Genomic DNA, 20,554 nt, shown 5'->3' with positions numbered 1-20,554 from the left:
AGTATTAATCCAAAAAACATGTCCTATTACTTTTTATTGAACAAGATATTGTAATTAATATTTTTGAATTTTGATATGGGCTACCTATGTAGATATTTGTAGTGGATCTGTTGGATTTGGAAAATAATCCTTCTACTGTAAACATTTTTATATACAAAGTGAGAAATCCTTCTAACTTAAACTATTTATAAAGAATTTTACAAATATGCAACTTCTTTTAAATTGTTAAGTATTATTATTTTTAATTGAAAACAATAACAACAAATGTGAAATGGCCATATAAAAAGTAAAAATATACAAGCAAACATGCATGATTTCAATGCTAAAGGCAGCAACATCTCCTCCACCTCCACCCTTAAACAATGTCATTAATATTATTTTTTCATTTAAATACATTTATATGTATTAGTAACAATATTAATAATAACAAGTTCAAAAAAAAGTATTCTTATTTATATTTTTAATAATAATAATAATAATAATAATAATAATAATAATAATAATAATAATAATAATGATGATGATGATGATGATGATGATGATGATGATGATGATGATGATGATGATGATGATGATGATGATGATGATGATGATGATGATGATGATAATAATAATAATAATAATAATAATAATAATAATAATTATAATAATAACAATAATAATAATTAAGGTTTTGTTTATAGAAAAGTCCTAATATTTTTGTTTACAGAAAAGTCCTAATATTTTTTGTTTACTGAAAAATCTCAATATTTTGGATTAGTTTACGAAATAGTCCCAAATTAGTTTGGTACCGGTTTCAACCGGTCAAAAAGGGTCAAACTGCAAATTTTTGCCGGTTTTCAGGACTTTTTCGTTCAAAAAAAAAATCTTGGGACTAAAGTGTAACTTTTCCGTAAATATTGGGACTTTTCTGAAGATTTCCCTATATATATATATATATATATATATATATATATATATATATATATATATATATATATATATATATATATATATATATATATATATATATATATTAATCTTGTAATATTATATTAGTATAGGGTTGTATTTTAAACTTGTAAAATTCTAGGGTTTGAAATTTAAATTGTCTAAATTAAACTTTTAATCACAAAACATAAATTTCAAAACTTGAGGACAAGTTTTAAACATTTAAAACATAAATGATCAAATAACAAATAATCTAAATCACATAATTATCCATATTTGATTAATAATTATCATATAAGGAAATCAAATATTTTATTAATTGATAATTATCTTCAATTAGATCAAAAATATAGTCATATATATCATAAATTCGGATTAGGGTTGATCTAATATGATTAAGGTAAGTTTCCATAAGATAAATATGAAAAAATCCCGTTTTTAGCTAATCCTGACGCTCGGACTCGCTGAGTACCCATACTGGACTCGCCGAGTCAGGCCAACTCGCCGAGTCCACTATGGGACTCGCCGATTCCATGACTCAGAAACATAAAAATCGAATTTTTCAGTTAAGATTCAAACATTCAAGCATCAATTCAATAGAAACCAATCATGGCTCTGATACCACTGATGGGTTTTGTACATAAGAACATTCCTAAGTGTGCATACAAACCCTAATGCTTGGATCTAGGTTTCTCTATTAAACATGCTTTGAATCCAAGACTTCTAATGACTTATTAGGTGTAAGAACAATACAAAATCAGATCTAGAAACATACCTTTGATTCTCTTGTTTGATCTTGTTGTCTTAGAGCTCTAGAGTCACAATTGTCATTCCTCTAATGGCTTACAAACACCAACTAGCAAAGAGGATGATTTGAGAGAGAGGAGAGAGGTGAAATTCGGCCACGGGTTCTCTACCTTAGATGATGTGTCGAATTCCCTCAGCCATAGGGTCTATTTATACTTGTAGACTCCTTAAGGGTTACCGCTTAAACCCTAGTTGGATAACTTAGACTTTAAGTTAATCCATATCCTTACCTTAGATACCCTTTGGACGATTTTAAGGCTTATCCTAGCCCTAGAAATCGTCCACCCTATCTCCCATAAGGATTTACAGTCTAAAGTGTAACTATCAAACAATTGACAGTTTATACCCTCTTATTTAATCAATCTCTTTAAGTCACTAAATTAATACTAATTAATCTATGACTCATATTAATCAAATGACTATATTATTATTCCTTATATTATTCTCATAATATATTAATAATATCTATTCTCTCATAATAAATCATCATACCAAGTTGCTATGGTAAAGGCAACCCAAAAGGACCATGCACAATCGGGTCAAATACTTACCTAATATAGTTGCAGCCTTAGACACTATTCCAACAATTATGACGACACGACATTAAGTTTTTTACACTTAATATGAACACGAATTCAAATTTTAGTTTCATCATAATTTCGTTTCGTGTTATTTTTATCGTGTCATGTTATGAATTGTCACCCTAATCAAAATTGACACTTCAACATGCTACATTTGCAGACAACTTGATTGGCTGGTTAAGTGGTCATAATTATAACAAACTGAAAAAAACAATATCCAATTTGAGACAAAAAATAACACAATATCAAAATCAAAATTTCATATAATGAATTTTGGTGCTGTTTGTTTTTTCGAAGCAAAAATGTCTGAAGTCTGCGGACCACCTCTACAACCCTCTGTAGCAGAAGAGGTGAAACAAACGGCAGCAACATTTAAAAAAAGGTCTGTTTGTTTTTTAACGTATGCAGACTGCTGCAGTAAGTTAACATAAGACGTGAAGAGGTTTGAAGCAGCTGGTTTAGTGTTGCGCCACACAACACACACGCAACAGTTTTTAAATCAGAAGTCTTCTGAAAAACAAACAGCTGCGAAGGACCAAGTGTTGTGCGTGTGCTGCACGACACAACAATAAGAGGCCAGAAGATGTTTTTTAGAAAAAACAAACAACACCGTAATCTACAACAAATTGTCCATTAATGAAAAGAGAAATGCAAGAGTAGGAAATAACATGAATAAATTAAAATGTGGATTGAAAAATAGTTGAGGGATCATTTCCGTAACTTTCTGTCTTTCTTTATCGTCTTTTAAGTGACCTGAATGATAACATTCATGGTATTTGGGGTAAGTTTTAGCAATAAAAAAGCTAAAGGGTTATTTTTTGTCTCTTTGGAATTTTCACCCCAATTCCAAATGAGAAATCAAAACCCTCCCTCCCTCCCCCCTCAAAACATCAAAAATCAGAGCTGCTCTGAGCTCCGACTGAAATAATGGAAGCACGGAGGCTATTCGACGACGGAGCCGCCATACACTTGGATTCCGATAACCGAAGCTCCACAATAAGGCCTAGTACCGTTCATCCTTCACTTCAACCCAACTACAGCTGCCAGAAAGTCCAGGTATATGCGTAGACACACAATGATACATCTATATATGTACGACAGTCTATTTATTTGGTATATTCCTTCTGGATACTCGATTATTCACGCTCAAAGCATGCGCATAAGCGATTTAATTAGTTAAAAACGGATTATTGTTATGTGTGTGAAATTGGTCAGTGATTTAGGGTTTTCAGACGTTAAGAAATTTCAGTCCCTCCTATTATTCTTTTAGAACTTGAATTGTTGTTTGCTCTCCTTTTGTTAAGCTAAAGCCTTGCAATAAATCTGCTTGAAACATGTTTGTTTAAACAATACTGTTTTTTTTATCCTATTGCGACGAGAAGTTGTTATGGTAGCTAAAGGTTCACTGGAAGCTCAGATTTGTTTAGGGTTAAACAATATGACTCTTACATAGGTTGTATATTGGTCTCAAGGATGGAAAACTACTTGTTCTTCTGGTGTACTCGCTTACAAATATTTTCATGTATATTTTCACCTCTCTGGAAACTGATCGTTCCTTGAACTTTCAATGACCCACGATGCAATTGCTCTATGTTATCCTCATCATCTTTTTAATTCTATTATTTATTTATTGGGGCCTTGGTGTTATGGGTGGTTTCTTGCAAGACTCTCTGTGTTCATACTCATAGTTTAGAAGTTTATGCTGATAGTGGTTTTCAATTTCAGAAAGCATTAGAGAACTTGGCATCAATTGAGCTGAGTGAACTCTGCAACGAAGCAAAAGTTGAGCATTGTCGAGCTACAAGGGACTTAAGAAGCTGTGGAAGATGTGTTCAAAGTGTGTTGATTACATGTGGCCATGCCTCTTTATGTGAAGAATGTAGTCAGCGATGTGATGTTTGCCCAATTTGCAGAATCCCCCTTTCAAAAAATGGGAATAAACTATCTCTTCGCCTATATTATGAGTGCATTGAAGCTGGTCTTATTTCCAAGAGATATGATGACAGGTTTCAAGAAAAAGATGGGGAGAAACAAGCAACAGCAGACATTGAAAGGCTGTATTCGTTTTTTGATGTTGCATTAGAGAACAATCTGCTATCTCTAATCTGCCATTGTATCCTTTTACACCCACGAAATAGACAACTTTTCTTTATTAAAAACTGGTATAATTATAAGTTATAAGCTATAGTCCCTCTTAATTTCAAGTTCTGTTCTTCTTAACAGTTTCCCAACAGATATTACAGATGTTTGTATGGATGAAACTGCTGTTTCCAGTGATCCAGTTGTTGCTATGCTGTTGGATGAAGTGGTTGTCAAAGATTGGTGCAAGAGGACATTCAAAAACATCATTGCTGAGCTTCAGCCTATTTGTATCCTTTCACCTTTTCAATTGTTATTTAGCATGTGTTCTAGAATCAAGAATATTTTCTTTAACCCTCTAAAGATAATCTTAATGCAGACGAAATGAAAGAAAAGTCAAATACCCTTCTCAAGCTTACATCAAGGCTAACCTCCATATCCACAGTTCTAGAAGAATTCGAATCATCCTTCAAAGATTCCCTTTCTGCACAGCTTCATGATGTTCACCACTTACAAGAGAGCATACTAAAAACAAAACAGGTTTTTACTTTCTACTTTTTACTACAAATTTCTCATTTCATTCAAGATGTTTATCTTCTAACCCTTTATCACAAACATGAATTCACAGCATATGGAGATGATGATTTGGTATACAAGACATCAATCTCTTGAAATTCTGAATCATCATGATAGTTTCTCCTCATGGCATTCTGATGTTCGTGAGAGAAAGTCAATGTCAGTCAAACGTGCATGGCCTTCCCCTATGGGAACTTCAGGGAAAGACATTGCAATGCTGTTCATTGAAGATGCTTTATCAAATCTTGATGCACAACAGGAGTATGCAACAAATAAAGATGATGAATTTCAAATTGCTTCTTTACAAAAAGATGGAGGTTTATCTTTTTCACGAGTTAAAATAGAAGGAATGGTGGGAAGTTATCCTTTTGAAAACCTGAGATCAGCTATTGACATACTGTTTCTTTGTGGAAGTTCAGATTTGGTTGTAGCAAAACAAGCAATCGTATCCTTTTATTCCTTCCTTATGTGTTATTAACTTTTTATACATCATTCTGCTTAATCTTTCTTGTTTTGTAATTTGCATCTTCTTAACTTAAATCAGCTGTTATATTACCTGTTTGATCGACTCTGGAAAATACCTGATGACAAATGGAGATACTGTGTAGATGACTTTTCTTCTACATTTAACATAGCAAGACACTCAATATTGGAATCATTTACTTTCTATCTCCTTGATGACCACAGTGATGAAGCCCTACAGGTGTGAAATTATACCATATTTACCCCTAAATATAAGTTGTTTCTTGATTTCTTGAAGGTTAAATTGGTCATTTTGTGGTCATTTTGTCACATGACATGATGACAATACCCTTTTTTTATCATTTTAGTGAAGAACCCTAATCTAAAACTGAGATTTCTTGATGATGATTTTTTTCATAGGAAGCATGTGGGCTTCTCCCAGAGATATCGGGGCCCACAACACATCCAAAAGTGGCACAAGTTTTATTAGAAAGAGAAAACCCTTATGCAGCTCTTATGGTGTTACGTTACTCAGGAAGTGAGAATGCAACCGAGTTAGTCTCACTCTCACTCAATGAGGCTGTGACAGGTGTCCGTGTGAGAGTAGAATGTGGGCTTCTGATTGAAGCATTCATGTATCAAAGATCCATTTGCACGAAATTCAAAAAAAAGAAATCAAGACATGGTTTTTATGATGATGATGATGATGATGATTTTGAAAGTGGGATTAAAATCAATTGGTTGGACATACTTGTGACAGAAATTTGTATTCTTTGTATTAGGAGGAATTTAGTTGACCGAATTATTGGGTTACCATGGAATGTTGATGAAGAAAAACATCTTCACAAATGTCTTTTGGATTATGCTTCTGATGAACCTTTGACCAATACTGGAAGTCTTCTTCTTGTCTTCTATCTACAGGTATCTTACAAATATTGACCTATAAAATTAATTCATAATATTTACTAAATTGTATATTTTTTTTTATTGTTGTAGCGTTATCGATATGTGGAAGCATATCAAGTTGACCAAAAGCTTCAAAGTATTGAACATGAGTTTGTTTCCAAGAATTCAGTTGATGATGATGTGGCAAACAGAATGAGTTCCATACAACATTGGAGAAAAGGATTAGTTGTAAGTTTATTCGTTTTTTCGGGGGTAAAAAAGGAAAAAGCAATGAACTTTAATACTTACATATGTCATATTTGTTTTACAGGACAAAAGTATACAGCTGTTACCTGAAGTTGAACAAGAGAAAGTGAAAAATGGTGAAATGACCGAATTACCCCTGTTGGAGAATGATATTCCAGGACAAGCTGATTATCTCCCAAAACAAAATCCTGCTCTTCCTTCTCTTCTTTTTCAAATGGGTGATGAAAACCCTTCACCAAAATTGAATTTAACAAGTTATGGTACCCCTCAAGTGAATAATAATAAAAATAATAATAATACATTTAGTGATATGGAAAGAGAAAGAGGAATGAGTATGCTTAAATCCATCAGTAAAAGCTTCAAATTTGATGATATAAACACTACTACTACTACAACACCATTGAAAGAGTTTAACAGAGGCTCTTCAAGAATTCGGAAGAACAAGCAGCTTTCTCAAAATGACCAAAATGACCTTCCGAGTTCTAGTCCATTATTCGGGAATCTTGCTACAAATTCTGAAAGACCGAGTAGATTTGGTAGTAGAAGAGATGTTGTGGAAGCTTCTGGTGATGTTATGGACATGTCTTGGAGGTAATATTAAAAAATAAAAAGATCTTTCTTTATTACAATTTCTGGTTATTAGAAAATACATTTTTTAAAAAAAAATTATATTTGTGTATGATGTTTCAGTAACAAAGAGGAGAGGGAGAGGGGGGATCCTGTGTATTCTTCTAATGGTGGACCTCGGTGGAGGTCAGATGATTGTGAAGAAGAACACGATGAGATTCAGATTCAGATTCAGAGCCCTGAAAGATTTACAACAAACCAAACACCATCAAAAGGATTGAGAAGAAGCAGGAGGCTGGCTGGAAGATGACTGTTTTTTAGAAGCCATTGTTGGCTATAGTTTTGTTTGTGTGTGTTATGATATGAATTGGAAGAGATGAGTCTTTTTAGAGTATAAATTGTGTTTATTTGAAAATATTAAATATGGGTAAAATACTCTAAATGTAATTTTTTGAATTGGGTAAAATTGCTATTTGGAATGTTGGAAAATGGTAATAAGTGGGTTGTGAAAATTATCATTCAAGAAAAAAAAGGGTCTGTTTGATTGATATGCTCTAAATGTTCTAAAAGAGTTCTTATCATCGTAAAACTAGAAAGTAACCTGCAAACCTGCTAATTGAGCAAAATGAAAAGAATTTGAAGAAATGTTTTGGTTTAAATTGATAAAAAAGGGTTTTGGTTTAAAAAAAAGAGAACGTAAAAGTTTTGGGTCTTTTTTGAAATTAACCGTACTTAAACATGATTAGTAAAACTAACATTATGATAAAGGAGTATATTGGTCATTTATATGTATTTAATGTTGATTTATAATAGTGTTAGATTGTGTTTGGCGAATATATTACAATTAATTAACTGATAAATTAACTTATTTTTTAAATTATTATACATTGTCATATTTATCAAACCAAAAGTAACTTATAAATTAGTTTATTGTCATATTTATCAAACTAAAAGTAACTTGTAAATTAGTTTTTTAAAAAAATACTTAAACTAGCTTTTGATGTATATATATTTTTTTAAATTTTCATATATACCTTTAACTAATTATGAAAAAACATATTCTTCTAAATACCTTTTACGTTGTTTTATCTATTTATTTCAAATAGCTTTTCAATTGTACAAACATAGCTTCAGTCAAAGGACCATAGTGTAAGAAAATAAAACGAGAACAACCATGGCAAAATTTAAAAACATGGACTACAATACTAATTTTAATATACCACATAGACCTTTTTATAAGAGAGCTGATCTGTACACAACAATTTTTCTCCGTACATAACAATTGATGCTTTAAAATGTTGTATTGTACAATTATATAATGCATGAATTGTTGTGTATGATAAAAAACTGTTGTGTACGAATCACTTCCCTTTTTATAATTTACCTTATTATTATTATTATTATTATTATTATTATTATTTAGTTATTTATTATTAACTACAAATGCCCCTTAAACATTGGGAGACATCTTTAAAGCTGTCTTGGATTTTGTATTGGGGTAGGACCGTAGGGTAATAATATTTTAATTTTTTTAATACTAGTTTTTATTATTATTATTATTAAACCAATACGTTTGTTATAACAATTTAGAAAAGATAATAAGGTTTTAAATTTATCAATATTAGGTCCTTAAGGATTTTTTTTTTTTAAACATATTACACCAATATGGTTGTTATAACTATTTAAAAAGGGTTAATAATATTTTGATTTTGTCCATATTAGTTCCCTATTTTTAATATTTTTACAATTTTATCTAACTCTTTTTACAATTTGTATCAGTATCTGGTTAGATGGTTTTATCATTTCATCTTCTCATTTTAGTTGCTTATTCATCACAACTACGGTTTCAATTGAAATGTTACATAACAATTTTTTTGTCATTTTTAGAAAAAAAAAACTAATAATAATCAAAGTCTTAATGATTAAGATTATGTTTGTCACGCCACAGTTAGCCGATAAGTTGATTTATTTTTCGATCTTTTTTAATTGTTATGTTTGGCAAGCCAAAAAACAACTTATAAGCTAGCGTTTTCAAAAGCTACTCAAACTAGTTTTATTTATTTATTTATTTATTTTTATAAATATACCCCTTAATTAATTAAGAAAACATCTTTTTTAAATACCCTTTTATGTCATAATATAATTTTTAGATAACTTATAAGTCAGTGGCAAAGCCATGATCAAAGTAAAAGAGTATCCCTGATAATTAATGGCGTGTCGGGGATACCCCATTGGCGAAACCATTACTTATCGGGGATACCTCATTACTTTTCGGGGATACTTTTTTACTTTAACTCTGACTTCGACACTGACTTATAAACTATCTGAATTTTATATAATGACATAAAAGGGCATTTACAAAATATTTTTTCTTAATTAATTAAGGGGTATATTTGGAAATTAAAAAAAAATCTTTTTAAAAACTAACCTAAGTAGCTTTTTAAACGATAGTTTATAAGCTAATTTTTGGTTTGACAAGGACAACTTAAAAAAAATCGAAAAATAAACTAGCTTATTAGCTGGCAGTGGTGCACCAAACATAACCCTAATCATTAATACTTTGATTATTATTATTATTATTTATTTATTTATTTATTTATTTATTTATAAAAATGACAAAAAAAATTGTTATGTAACATTTCAATTGAAATCGTGCTTGTGGTAAATGAGTGACTAAAATGAGAAGTGAAATGATAAAACCATCTAACTAGATTATTAATATAAATTGTAAAAGAATTAAATGAAATGATAAAAAATATTAAAAATAAGGACCTAATGTGGATAAAATTAAAACCTTATTACCCTTCTTTAAACGGTTATAACTTATAACAACCATGTTGATGTAATATGTACAAAAAAAATACCTTAAGGACCTAATGTGAACAATATTAAAATCTTATTATTTTTTTAAACGGTTTATAAAAAAAAATAAATTAAAAAAAAAAGGACTAGAACAAAGGTAAAACCTTACTATCCCTTTTGTTTTTACTATGCGGATACTAACTTTTTCAAGATGTGAATATTATTTTTATTAATCTTTTAATCATTTTAGATAATCATGGTAACAAAAACTTAGGGTTGTTTATACAAAATACTGTACTTTGTCGTTTGTTTACACAGGTGGACATATATTCCTTGTGTGACTATAAAACTAAGACAAACACATACGCAAAGTCAAAATTGAAGCTTATCCGCGTGACCAAGTTTGTTGATCATGATTAATTCTCAAAGTTCAATTTCTCCACAGTCCGAAATCTCATGCATTTAAACATTAAAACTATATTAATTTTAAAATATTCCTCGGAAAAAATATGGTGCAGAAAAGTTTGGACAAAAACATTAAAAATTACTAATCTAACCTAAAACACTAATTATCTATCTAGAAATAGTAAAAAAAAGAAAAACACATAACCCAAAAGTAACCCGAAATAGTAGATTGGCAAGGTTTGATTATGGTCAACAGTAGAAAATTACTCTTTCGAGGCAATGAGCTATTGTTTTCCGGCCCGTCTATTCTTTCGCGGCCCATTGACCCATAATATATAACATATAATTTTTCAGATTAGGTTATTTTGACTATTATTTTCTTGGTTTTACCTATTTTTTTTTCTCTCAATGGAGCACCCAAAAAACAACGAAGTACGTCTATTTTTTAATCAAAATCTTACCGTATTGTTGATTAGGAATGATTTTTGTATATGAGGATAACTTTTCTTAAAAAAAAAACAAAAAAAAATAAAAATAAAATAAAACCGTAGGTTTTGTATGGAGCGTACGGTTGTATTTTCATCGTTTATTATTATTATTATTTTAAATTTGTTGTAATCTCATAAGCCATCATATATAAGTTATGATTTCATGATTTTTTTTTCAAAAACTTAAAAAAAAAAAAAAACCCGCACGGTTTCCAAAAACCCTATGGTTTTACAAGTTCAAAATGAAAGAAAAAAAGTTATACTTAACCATTTGGCGAAACATTAATCCACTCTAATTACCTACGGTTTCGTGAGCTATTTTGAGATAATTCCTAATTTTTTGCTAAAAATAGTTAATTACTTGCTCAATTAGGTTAGATTAGTAATTGTCCCTTAAAGAATCCTATCAGCTTTAATTATGATTTAAGTTTTAGTGTATATTATAATCCATTCTCTACAATCAATTATTTACTATTAATTTTAAAATTTAAGACACGTATCAACGTAATCAAAGGAGCCTACCAATTAAAACTGAACTAAAAAAAGCTTTTAACATTTGAAAATGATTCTTGGAATTTCCTGGACCTCTCATATAGTTTCTTCGTTCAACTCTCCTACAGAATTCTCAAATAAAGCCTATGAAAGAGAAAGGAAACCTGTTGAAAGATTAGGGCTGACGAAAAGTATGGAAGGAATTTATTATTATTATTATTATTATTATTATTATTATTATTATTATTATTATTATTATTATTATTTTGGGAGGGATAAAATACATGTAAATAAGCTAAAAACATATGAACCTTATACTTGTATACTCCTTAAAGTTTAAAAATTGGTAAATAAGTCATTGTGATACAATCTTCTTCGAAAAAAATATATTATAATTTTAATTAGAGAACATTGTGAAGAGAATTTAATCTTTGATCGATTACTTAAGAGTAATTGTAATTAGGGTTGTAAACGAACCGAACGAACATGAACGAAGTTTGTGTATGTTCGTTCCTTTAAGTTAACCGAACAAATGAATAAGCACGAACGGATAAACGAACGAGTTTTCTTGTGCATGTTCGCTCGTTTATGTTCGTGAACATGCTAAATGAACATAAACAAACTTACATAAACGAACAAAGATTAAAAAAGATATATGAACATAAATGAACATATAATATAGTAATGTAATCAAATACAATTAAAACATATATGAAGATAAAAAGAACTTATCTGAAAGAACATAAACAAACGTAAACGAACAACATAATCGAACGTTCACAAACATAATTGAATGAACAAGATCATTGTTTATGTTCGTTCGTTTAACTAAAAGAATGAGAATTCGTGTTCATGTTCGTTTGTTTATTAAATAAATGAATATAAACGAACTTTCCGCCAAACGGTTTACGAACAATTCGTTAAACGATTAGTTCGTTTACAGCCCTAATTGTAATCATATTATAATTTCTACTGTAGGACATCCCAATCAAGACCACCATCATAAGCAAGTTGTAAGAAAGTATGCATAAGAAATTTCGACATATAATATTGAAGAAAAGATGATGACAAAAATTGTTACAACCTAATTCGATGTTTCATACCAAAGAATTTCATGGCAGAAGGAAAGCAGGAGGCGGCGGAATTATTTATAAAGCTGTTTGTTTTGTTTTATTTAATTTTAATCAAACTTTTAAAATGAACTTTGAACAAATGCCATCCCAATATTATTGGAGATTATGTTAAACAATCTGAGTGATATTAAACACAAAGTATAAAACAAACAAAATATTATTAATTATGTTCAAATATATCATAAAAACATGAAATATAATAGTGCTCTTAATTATGTTACATGTTTTATTCCTTGATCTTTATGAGGGTTTGAAGATATATGTAACATAGAAAACTAGCCAAGATTAAACTAAAGTCTTTATAATAGCGTTGTTTGTAATATAACATGAACTACATGCATAAAAAATATAGATTAATTCGTGTTTCAGCTAATTTGATGTTTAGCATGTTTATATTCATATATAATATAAGCAAGTATCATATATTTTTATTATAAATTTCAGTCTAATATATTTCATGATTCCATGTTATCAATACATATAACCAACTGTGGCCTACCGGATAAGTCACTAACATCTTTATATACAATGTTCAAGTTCAAATATTGAAGGTTTCTATTAGTTAAACCATAAAAGGATATGCAATCTAATTTGATATCTTAGCATATTGTCGAAATGTACAAAAGACGAACCATTTCTCTTTATCCTTGCAAAGTGAGGAGTGAGGAACCACAAAGGATGTTTGTGAACCCCATTTTTTTTCATGTTATCAATACATGTGTGATAACTTTCATAAAGGAATATTATGCTATCCATAATGATCAGCATTTTTTTTTTTTTTTTATTTCTTTGGTCGAATCAAACTTTTATTAATTTCATTTAATAAAACCAAGTATAACAAACCTTTTTCTAATGTTTGATCATTTTCGAAAAGAAAATCTTAACTAACTAATTTATACATATTATACGAATTGTGAAAATATATTTTTTAAATTGATCATTGCCTGAAAAAAAAACATATATTTTACAACATTAAATGTATTTTTCAATCCATGACGTATTTTATAATATATGAATTTAATTTTTAATGTAAAGATGTATTTGCCATAATATTTTTTTGCCTTAAGTCCTTCTAAAAGTTTTTAAGTGTGTCATCATATTGTAGATTATCATGTTATATTATATAGTAAATCCATCTTTACATTATCCTACATATATATATATATCATTATCCTACATATATATCTAAGGCCACTAGTTATTGTTTTGTTATTTTATATTAGTCACATGATTTGATATCTTCATTTATTTATTTAAAAACAGAAATATCATTTCTGATTTACTTTTGAGTCCGTAAAACTTTTTATCAACTTAGAGGAATCTTTGTACTCATAGAAGAAAACTTTGTCCCGTTCTTGTTTAATCGTTTTTTGTATTGACAAGATGAAATTCAGTTTATAAGTTTTAACAAACAATAAAATTGCAATTTAGTAAAAAAAGTGAAATGATAATGAACAAATAATAATGAAAAATAGATACAAACTATGAAACATATTAAAAAAGAAAATATAGCTGCTAACTATTTTTTAATCATTTTATGGGGTGAAACATAAAAAATAAAAAATGTGAAGGAAGAGATAAGGTGAACATATATTACTTTTTTGGAGTTTGAGAATAAAGGGAAGCCAAGTGTCAAAATAAATTCGGATAAAGTTTTTTATGATAAGGTTTTGTTAATGATAAGATATCATGTGTAATATCAAAACAAGTAGATCTCAACCACCACCATATTTCACATAAACAAATATATCCGCTTTTTTTTTTTTTTTTTTTTTTTTTTAAATTCCCTTCCGTTTATTGTCATCTTAACTTTCTTCAAAAAAATTATAATTTTTGTTATAAAGAAAATACATTCTTATATATAAACCCGAAAACCAGAATTCTCTCGGCTATAACAATGTTTGTCTACAATTAATATATTTTTGAAAGATTTGTTATCCATAAAAACTATATTATTATTATTATTATTATTATTATTATTATTATTATTATTATTATTATTATTATTATTTGCGTCTAGTTAATTATCAAAGGAAAAAATGGGTTACATATATCTAAATACTAAATGGATACATGCTTGTTGCACATAAATAAAACTGTATCATTCAAAATTTACGATGCACATAAATAAAACTGCATCATTTAAAATTTACGATAAATATAGGTTATGAAAAATAATTAAAGTATTATCATTAAATATAGAATAATAATTTTTGTAAATATAAAAAGTTGATTAAAACATTGTTGTTATCTTATATCATCTATTTTGTTTGCATGATATTTAGTTCAAACTCTAATAGTTTTTCAAATTTCTATATAATATTATAATTAATGATTTTTGTTATTGCCTGATAAGTATAATATTTTATTAAATACGTTTTTCAAGAGTTATTTGTATCATATTATTGCTTAAAATGAAACATTACAAAAACTGTTAAATTACTCTTATAATATTATAATAAAAATACAAATTAAAAGTTTTAATATTGTAATTTGTCTTTGGATGTGACGAAAACCTTTTATTTCTCCAAACATTTTTTCATATCCGTTTTTTCTATGATTTGTCTCTCTATGTGTGTGCTTACTCAAACAACTGATATTTTTATAGTAATAAAAAAATTACAATTAATTCAATTATAAAACTTTTTACCAAATGTGATATTTGGGTAAATAATTATGCATATAATTATGTTAAAGTTTTAAACACTCAAATATATAAATAATATTTTCTTTTGTAGTTATAAAAATCTCACAAAGTTATAAATATCAAAACTTGTATTATATGGAGAAGTTAATATGATAATTAATTAATAATAATATCAAAATGCTCAAATAAAAATCTAAATCATCAACTAATTAAATAAGTTTGGTTTTGAACTACAAAATAGACATAAAACGTAACTAATAATAATAATAATAAGGGAACCATTATTTAATACTCATATATTCATTTGCGAAAATAATTTTATACACTCATTTAATAATGTTTGTATGCCAATTTTTAGTTTATGAAACATAATAAAAACTATTAAACTACTATACTAATATATAACAATCACATAAATAAAAAGTTTTAACATTATAACTTGCCTTGAAATATGGTCGAGAAAACTTGAACCAACAAAAAAACCTTTCTAGCGTTTCTTTATATTTGTTTTCTCTATAATTTTTTATGTGATTTGTGTGTGTTTTTACTCAAACAATTACATTCTTCTTTTATAGTAGAAAAAAAGTTACTAAAAATAAAGTTATAAAACCTTTCAAATTATACCATATTAATATGAATACTTAATAATCATATATCAAATTAATGAGGGAATGTGAAGAGTTATGTAGGTTTCAAATCAATATGGTGTTAGGATGATGTCCTTTATTATAAGACTAGGCGAATGCTCACGCATTGCGAAGTGAAATAATTATATAGTTTAATATGGTTATATATATATATATATATATATATATATATATATATATATATATATATATATATTATGGTAAAATAAATAGTTAACATTCTTTTTAAACATATGGTTAATTGAGAAGTTATGATTTTTAAAACGAATAAGATGCTAAGACAATACAATTAACAAAATTATTACATTATAATTGATATGGTTTAATCCATTCTGAATAGGTTGCACATAAATGTTGTATGCTATTAAATAGTATGTATATTTTTTGATTTACAAATAATTTATACGAACAAATTATTCAAAATTATTATTAGTTTAAAATTGTAAATGTAATGTTTATGTACATATTAGTATCTAATATAATTATTCGATAATTGATTGAATATGGGTTATCATTTCTGGTCGTATGCATTTAGTTTCATAAGTAAACTCCACATGTGTTGAAACACATTTTTTGAAAATTATTGAAAAGGATTAGAGAACTTACTTATTGCATGCAATGTTCGGTAATTTAAGACATCTAATTTCATGTTTTTTTCATTGTAGATTTTGCAGAACTTGTGAATTTTCACCATTAAATCACCATGCTCGAGTTTCTGATTCATTTTTAAAGGTTTTAAATCTTCTTTCATTCTTGGAGTTTCAGATTCTTCAAGAATTGTAGGTAGACATTCTGTTCTTGCATTCTTTAGTAAGATTGGAACAAATATAGTTATGAAAACCTATCTGAAATGCAAATGTTTTGATATTCTATCTTGAGACTTTAACTTCGGTAGAAAATATTGCCTTCACCTACCGATATTCATAATTTGTTTAGAGTATTTAAAATTGTACAAACTAAATGAGTTGAAGTTATGGAATGAATGATATAAAGAGATTTAATTACTATGCAACAACAAAATAAAAGAGTGGAATGTATGAAATGAATGGCATAGAAGATTTAATTATTATGCAGGAGCAGGTTTTGTTTCATCATTCTTGCCAAAATTTAATTTGGGAACATACTTGTAAGTACATAGGAGCAAAATCAATTGTTCTATCATGTCATGCTCTGAATTCACCATCGATAATTCCATTCATAGCTTCAAAATTTCAATTATATAAAGTGTGTGATGTGTTATTAATTACTTTGAAGGTGAAAAAGTGTGGAAGTTTCAAATGCATGAGATGTTTGGAAATTTGTATAGGGGGTTTCAAATGTTAAAAATTAAAGACATAACTTTATAAGTAAAAATAAAGATATTATTTTAATATTGAAATTTAGTTTGTATTTGATTACACTTTAGGTTTGATATTTATTTAACCTTATTAACCAACTTATGATCATTATTAAAAAGAAATTGAAAAGTCATGGGAGTTTCAAATGAATATGATGAAATGAAAAATGCTTCATTTATAAGTATAATAGCAGAATGCCCGCGCATTGCGCATGATAGGAAAAAAATATTTTATATTAAAAATAACTAAATCATTGTTATTATCAATTAAGTAATAATTTCATAACAAATATAAAAATAATTTTTAATATTTTCATTATGGTGAACTATATCATAAGAGATAAGGTTGAAACTTAAAGTTGTTGTGTATATACAAAGTTAAATGTTTAAAATAGAAAAAAGTTATAAAATTTTTAAAAATAAATAATTCATTATTGTTATCTATTAAATAATAATTTCATATTAAATTAAAACGTTTATATTAAATGTTATCGTTATGTAGAACATACGATACTAGAACCATCTTTTTATATATCTTAAATATTATCATTAAGTACAATATATGATAATAGAGACATCTTTTTATCTTAAATAGTAAATTAAAATTTTTGTGTCATAAATATTACTAGAATTATGTATAATATCAGGGGCGGACGCAGGATTTCATAGTAAGGGTTGCACGGGAAGATTAGGGGTTGTACGATAGTAGAAAAAATAAAAAAAAATTTAAAATTTCGAAATTTTTTCCACTGCGGCCGGAAAATTTAGGGGTTGCCGGTGCCACCCCGGAACCCCCCTAAATCCGCCACTGTATAATATATGATAATACCGACGTCTTTTATACGGTTAGAAGTTAAATTTTGTATTACATACATGCTTGTAAAACTTGACTAAAACAACCAAATAGTCGACATGTTACTTAAGCTCGGCTTCCAATGGAAGAGTTTGCCTAACTTAGCCAAAAGACACTCAGATATTAATCAAACTTGATCCAAATATAAAAATCCAGTCCAAAATCATTTTCGAAATTCTGAAACTTAATTGGTCACTTGACAACAAACACAATCTCACCAAAGAATACCCTCAATATCCTACAAAGGTAGACGCAACAAAGATCCCATGACTTAGTCCCTTTGAAATATTTCACAACATTTCTATTTATAGAGGAGGAGACATTCTATTATTTACTCTTATCATCGATGTGGGATGAAGACATTTTAATTAAACTCATTCTTTTATTTGCCAATAATTTAATTTTGTTAAATAAAATATTAAATAATATAATAAAATGTTATCTAGAAAATTTATTGTTCAATAGTTCCATTTTGTAGTAATCTCGTAAGTTGCTATAAAAAAAAGTTTTTATCGAACAACTTTTTGTTAAATCTGAAAATCATAAATCCAGTCATGTATTTAATATAAAAAGTTTGTTTATATGTATTTATAAAATATAATCGAGTATATATTTCGTGCTTTTTAAATCAAAGTGATTTTTCAAACAATTATAATTTAATGTTTAGGTAGTTTTTTTATATTTATATAACATTACGTAACTTGTTTATAATATTATTAATTAGAAACAATTTGAATAATTATGAGAGTTTCAAATGTATGTAGTGAAAAGAAAATGCTTCATTTATCAGTCCAAATTGATCAAACTCGGACCGATTCAACTCAATATACTAAACTACGTAACGTTATTTCTACTGAAACTCGGTTTGTATATATTTCATGTTCTTGAATCAAATTCATTTTTCAAACAATTATAATTTTTATGTTTAGGTAACTTATTTATAATATTATTAGAAACAATTTAAAAAATCATGGTAGTTTCAAATATATGTGGTGAAAGGAAAAATGCTTCTTTTATCGGTCCAAATTGATCAAACTTAGATCGATTCAACTCAATATACCGAACTACATAACGATTTTCAACTGAAACTCGGTTTGAACCTGAAAAAGTCCTATTCAAAACTATTTTCAGAATTCTAAAACTTATCCGGGCAGTTGCCAATAAAGATAATCTCACCAAAAAATATCATTAACAGCCTAAAAAGGCAGGCATAAGGAAGTTTCAATGGTTTGGTCCATTTGAAATATTTTACAACTTTTTTTTATTTATATAAGAGGAACCGTTCTTTTGTTTACTCTCACCATTGATGTGGGATGAAAACATTATAATAAAACACACTTTCTTGTTTAAAAAACCTTATTTTACTTATTTAATAAAACACAATTTCTGTTGTTTACCCTTTCTTTATTGTTCAATAGTTTATTTTTTTATAATCTTGTAAGTTGCTATCCAAAAAATTAAGTTTTTTATTGAATAATTTTTTGTTAAAATCTAAAATCATAAATTTAGTTAGGTACTTAATATAAAAAATTTGTTTATATGTATTTTCATTATTCAAAAGTTCATTATAACATTCATTTATAAAATATAATCGAGTATATATTTCGTGCTTTTGAATCAAAGTGATTTTTCAAATAATTATAATTTAATGTCTAGGTAGATTTTTTTATATTTATATAATATTAGGTGACTTGTTTTTAATATTATTAGAAACAACAAAAACAATCTTAATATCGATGAAAATCGTGATAAAATAAAATAGAAACTGAACGACAATAAAATTAAAACAAAAAACCAAAAAATCGCAAATATGAAAACCTGATTAATTTTGAATATATCTCACCTCAGAGCGTACAAACAATCTGAAAGAAAACTAAATCAACTCCAATCAGATATGTAATTACAATAAAGATCATATAAAAACCTGATCAATTAATGAATCTCTCTCACTTCAAAGTGTAAAAACGATTTGAATGAAAATTAAATCAGCTTCTATCAAATGATAAAATTGAAATATATATCTCAAACTACAGAAGGAAAATCCGATGAAACAACTACAATACAGATGCGAAACTTCATGATAAATGGAAAGATTACGTGTAATTTCTAACGGGTTATATAAATAAAGAATCTTGATAATGAATTCCAATATATCCGATTCAAACGATATAAATATATGATGAAATTGGAAACTGAATACAAAGAAGAAAACTGCAATACAGATGTGAAACTCGAAGCATAAATGCAAAAAATATGTGTAATTGCTAACACATTATATATAAAAAAAGAATATTGATAATGAATTCCTCTATATCCGATTTAAACGAGATAAAGATCTCATGAAATTGAAAAATGAAGATGAAAAACAAAGAAATAAACATAAAAAGTGGCTAATTTACAAATATACGCTAAATAAAAAATGATACACGTATTTTTTAAGGTTTACATGCTAGATAAATGATTGGTTGAGAATGGTTTCCTATTCTTATTTTTTTTTTCCATTGAACCTAGATCTTTCTCTCTCTCTCTCTCTCTCTCTCTCTATATATATATATATATATATATATATATATATATATATATATATATATATATAT

The 20,554-nt window shown here is 27.6% G+C and overlaps 1 protein-coding gene across 1 annotated transcript; it reads left to right on the top strand.

Moving 5' to 3' along the window:
• Positions 1 to 3,198: 3,198 nt before the first annotated feature.
• On the top strand, positions 3,199 to 7,633 carry HOS1 (ubiquitin-protein ligase). The gene is made up of 10 exons (XM_078960037.1): positions 3,199 to 3,374; positions 4,044 to 4,431; positions 4,553 to 4,687; positions 4,762 to 4,937; positions 5,026 to 5,418; positions 5,518 to 5,676; positions 5,856 to 6,356; positions 6,432 to 6,569; positions 6,652 to 7,178; positions 7,278 to 7,633. The coding sequence occupies exons 1-10, from the start codon at positions 3,246 to 3,248 to the stop codon at positions 7,462 to 7,464; spliced, it is 2,733 nt and encodes a 910-aa protein (XP_078816163.1). The 5' UTR covers positions 3,199 to 3,245; the 3' UTR covers positions 7,465 to 7,633.
• The last annotated feature ends 12,921 nt before the right edge of the window (positions 7,634 to 20,554 follow it).

The sequence above is a fragment of the Lactuca saligna genome, chromosome 6 (genome assembly GCF_052625555.1).
Source record: "Lactuca saligna cultivar CGN05327 chromosome 6, ASM5262555v1, whole genome shotgun sequence".
In the NCBI taxonomy this organism is placed as follows: domain Eukaryota; kingdom Viridiplantae; phylum Streptophyta; class Magnoliopsida; order Asterales; family Asteraceae; genus Lactuca; species Lactuca saligna.
Note: the sequence above shows the minus strand (reverse complement) of the source record. Positions and strands in the feature narration are given on the sequence as shown.

Bases quoted from the DNA above. Each gene is read 5' to 3' on its own strand.
- HOS1 (XM_078960037.1), top strand. From the start codon at position 3,246: ATGGAAGCACGGAGGCTATTCGACGACGGAGCCGCCATACACTTGGAT. The intron at 4,938-5,025 runs GTTTTTACTTTC...ATGAATTCACAG, and splicing joins GCATACTAAAAACAAAACAG to CATATGGAGATGATGATTTG. The intron at 6,357-6,431 runs GTATCTTACAAA...TTATTGTTGTAG, and splicing joins TTCTTGTCTTCTATCTACAG to CGTTATCGATATGTGGAAGC.